We start from the raw sequence: 4,408 nt of genomic DNA, 5'->3' as shown, positions 1-4,408 counted from the left end.
TAGGCATGAAATCCCAGAATACAATTCCACAGAACTCATGAAGGTTAGCAAGTGGAAGGGCCCAAGTGAAGATGCCTCAATCCCACATGGGAGGAAGAGGGAAGCCATCACAGGTGGCTGAGGGAGGGAAGGAGGGAGGGAGGGAGAGAAGGAGGGAGGGAGGGATGGAGGGAGGGAACTGTTTGGGAGAGAGGAGGGAAAGGGGAAAGCAGGAACATGATCAGGTATGGGTGGCAGTAGAATCAATGGAAATATGCCATGCTAGGGTGTGAGAGGTAGGGGGACCATCTAGGAAGCACCAGAGATCTAGGAGGTGAGAAAATCTCAGGACTCAAAAGGAGTGATCTTAGATAGAATACCAAAGAGTGGTGAGAGGGAGCTTGTAGATTCCACCTTCATTAGAATGACAGGATATCTTGTGGAGAGATGGGATTGACATACCATATTAAAAAACACTGACCCAGAAATATTTCTGTCTAAAAGAACTGAAGGAATAAAAATTAAGAGGAGACTGAGGGAAAGGACTTCCAGTGACTGGCCCAACTTGGGATCCATCTCAAGGGAAGATTCCAAGGCCTGACACTATTACTAATGCTATGTTGTGCTTACAGACTGGATCCTAGCATGTCTTTCCTCTGAAATGCCCAACAAGCAACTGAACTAATCTGAAGCAGATAATTACACTCAGCAAATGAACTGAAGTCAGAGACCCTTGTGGTTGAATTAGGGAATGGCTGGAAGAAGGTGTGTTTTCCCTGTAGGAAAACTAGTAGTCTCAACTAATCTGGACATCAGAGAACTGTGACACTGAGCCACCAAGCTAGCATCATATGAGGGCCCCAGCATATATTCATCAGAGGACTCCCTAGTATGGCCTCAGTGGGGAAAGACATGCTTAACCCTCTATAGACTTGAGGCGTAAGGGAGTCCAGAAGCCTGGCCAGGCCAGTGGTAGGGTAAAAGGTCTTCTTGGATACATGAGGAAAGAGGAAGGGGATTAGCAACTATGGGAGGGTGGACCAGCAAGTGCTTAACTACTGGACTGTAAAAATATAAATAATTAAAAGAATAACTATTAAAATCAAGTTAACATGCACAACTATATTGTGTATTTTTGATTATTTTGTTTCCATAATTTATCATCCTAGTATTGTTGAAATAGTCTCCTGCTATCTTTGCTTCCTAGAAAATCCTGAGTGTTGCAAGACCAAATATACCAGTCTCCACTAGTCACAGAACATCGAGTTGCATGATTCTGTATTTGGGAACAAATATAGATGTCTGGAAGGGCTTGTTTCAGGCTCTAGTATCTCTGCAGTCTTGTTATGAGTTATAAACTATTATTTCAATTACATCACAGTTTATTTTCACCTTTGGTGTGCTTGAAGTTAATAGAAAAATCTCTTACTATAATGGAGGGATAATGCTAATGATCATTGGCCATCAGGATACATCCTGAATGTTTTGCAATAAATGACATCACTTTTAGCAGAAAATTTCCTTTGGAGAAATAAGTTCCTTCAGATAACTGATCTGCTATCTCACATACTGAGTATTCAGCATCTATCACAAGGTTTCCAAAGATTACATTGTAGAAACCTTCAGGGAGTTGAAAATGCAGTGGAATGATTCTGTGCCAATATCTCAGAAATTTCCTATAACAAAATAAAACACTATTGAGAAGACTGAAAATAGACAAAGAATTAGTGAGTCTGTGTTTTGTGAAATTTCAAAACAGAAATGGGTTTCACTGGAGGCAAATACTGAACTTGTAACTTGGACATTTGAAACTAAAATAAACATACAATAACTCATCTAGATTGAATTTGCAGATTAATAAACTCATATGGACAAAATTAGGAAGAAATTAATAAACGCTAAGATTGCAAATGAAAATATTCAGTTAATATGAATGAAGTTTTGACAGAGTTCAGGGAACTTGGATCTTGACAGCCATCTCCAAGATCTGAAAATTCATATTCACGTCTGAAAATTAGCATTTGCTCCTGCAGGAATATCTTCTTAAATCTTAACTTTTCCTTGAAATTGTCTTATAATTTGTCCAATGATTATTTTTTTGCAAATACTTTCCTATTTTGTTTTTTACATTTAACTGTAATATACCAGTGAGCACCTGCAAAAATCCACTTCTTTGATAATGTGTGTTACTTATCTGCAAATACTTATATTTGTTAGGAGGCAAATAAACAGAACTACTGCAGGCATGGTTCTCTGTGGACATCTGTTTTCTATAGTAGCAGCTTATTGACCAAACTTTTTCACCACAGCTGTGTTCTCTGTAATTTCACCCTCTCTTATAGGACTGTTGAAGTCTGAATTTTTCATCTTCTCTGAGAACATAATAGAGTCTGTTCTTATTGTTTTTTAGGTACCATTTTCAGAATCCTTTGTTAACAGTTTAATATATGTATATTGATATATACCTTATTATCAGCATTTATATCCAAAATTAAAGATGCTATGAAATGGTAATTGTTCTTTTCATAAAGCTAGTCTGTCACAACACCACTTACAACATTCCTGGCTGACACTATGTGAATTTTCTATCTGATGTCAGTAATCTTATATTCGTGGTCCAAAATTAAGGAGATAAAGTTTTTTTTCTGTTTTTGTCTGGGCATAGCTGAACCACCTTCCCCTGTTTTCTGACATACTCAGGATGTGGTTTTCACATTGTGTCTTGCACAGTAATACATAGCAGTGTCCTCATTTTTCAGGCTGCTGATCTGCAAATATGCAGTGCTGGCAGAGGTTTCCAAAGAGAAGGCAAACCGTTCCTTGAAGTTTTCAGCATATGTTGGCTTCCCAGTATTGGTGTTGATCCAGCCCATATACACTAAACCCTTTCCAGGAGCCTGTTTCACCCAATTAATTGCATAGCTTGTGAAGGTATATCCAGAAGCCTTGCAGGATATCTTCACAGTATCACCAGGCTGCTTCAGCTCTGGTCCAGACTGCACCAACTGTATCTCTGCTTGGACACCTGAGAAGAGAGCACAGGGAGGTGAATTTTCATGGAACTCCCTTGGTTCCAAGTGGAGCATTTGTTTCTGATTTCTTACTTTGGGTTGCTGCCATGAAAAATAGCAAGTTCCACACCCAATCCATAATGTCAATGACTGGGACTCAGTGCTTTCTTGAAGCTAACTCCCTTGCTGGTATATGAAGTGAGCCTCAGATTTCTACTCTCAAATCTTCTATAGATTTGCATATGACAGGGCAACCTAAGTCATATTGACCGAAACCAGATACACAATCAGATTTACACAAATCCCTGACCCTAGGCAACCGAGCCTATACCTTACAGTATCTGTTGTTTTTATGACTTCATGGCGACTGTGAAGTGTTCTAAGTCCTCTACTTGAGCTGTGTTTACACCCCGATGTTTTCGTCCATACACTTCACAGTCTCATGGCTTATTTCTGAGCCTTATACATGTAACAGGGTAATTGTGTCCTATAGCAACCACTCATTAGGTAACTGCCCTGCTCTGTGCACAGACTCTGTGACTTCATCATTTCTAATGCATATTGCTCTCTGCATACTGAAACCTTAGCATCAATACTTCCTTGCCTACAGAGTCAAAATGGAATTTCTTCCTGGACTCTTGTGGTTCTCTGCAAACTTATTTCCAGAAACTTACCTTTCCTGGTGAAATTTTATAAATGTAATATAAATTTTATAAATGTAATATAATTTTTATTGGATATTTTATTTGTTTACATTGCAAATGTTATTCCCTTTCCCAGTCCCCATACCCCACTGAAAACTCCGTATCATATTCCCCCTCCCTCTGCTTCAATGAGGGTGTTCCTACACAAATACACAGACACATAATTAAAATACTAAGAATTTGAAAAGAACAGTTCAATAGGAAATCAACATATGTGAAAGAAATCACATACTAAAATAAAAACTCTGTCTTTATTTCACAGTTTTGAAACTGAAGATTCTATTCTTTAACATGAAGAAACTGCAGGACAGATCCAGGTATTTAGAAATCCCATGCAAGACCCTTTCTAACTTTAATATTATTTCTGCTCTTTTATACTCCAAACTTAAGAAGACTACCAATCATTTAAGGAATCTAATTCTGCTTACATTCCACATTTAATTCTTTAGAATCAATGATCATAATGAGACAGCAAAAGCAACAGTGCCAAGTAAAAGTTAACATATAGTTATCATAAGTAGAATTATGAATAGGAATCATAACCAACGTGTACTGCAATTTAGTTAAAGTGAAACAGTAGTGTTTAATGTGGACTGGACTCTGTGTTGATAATGTGGACTAAGGATAGACAATTACAATGAGGGACAGAACAAAAACAGTGGGAATGAGAAAGGCAATAGAAATGTGGACAACTCTGTTGACTGTCAGACCAGA

General features: G+C 38.2%; 1 gene segment (V, D, J or C); it reads right to left on the bottom strand.

The window, feature by feature from the left end:
- Positions 1-2,660: 2,660 nt before the first annotated feature.
- On the bottom strand, positions 2,661-3,207 carry LOC127686856 (immunoglobulin heavy variable 7-4-1-like). The segment is given in 2 exon segments: positions 2,661-3,004; positions 3,084-3,207. Coding segments are annotated over 2 exon segments (375 nt in total).
- Between the last annotated feature and the right edge of the window lie 1,201 nt (positions 3,208-4,408).

This window comes from Apodemus sylvaticus, chromosome 6, assembly GCF_947179515.1.
Source record: "Apodemus sylvaticus chromosome 6, mApoSyl1.1, whole genome shotgun sequence".
NCBI classification, from domain to species: Eukaryota; Metazoa; Chordata; class Mammalia; order Rodentia; family Muridae; genus Apodemus; species Apodemus sylvaticus.
The sequence above is the reverse complement of the archived record's forward strand: the minus strand, read 5'-3'. Positions and strand labels throughout refer to the sequence as shown.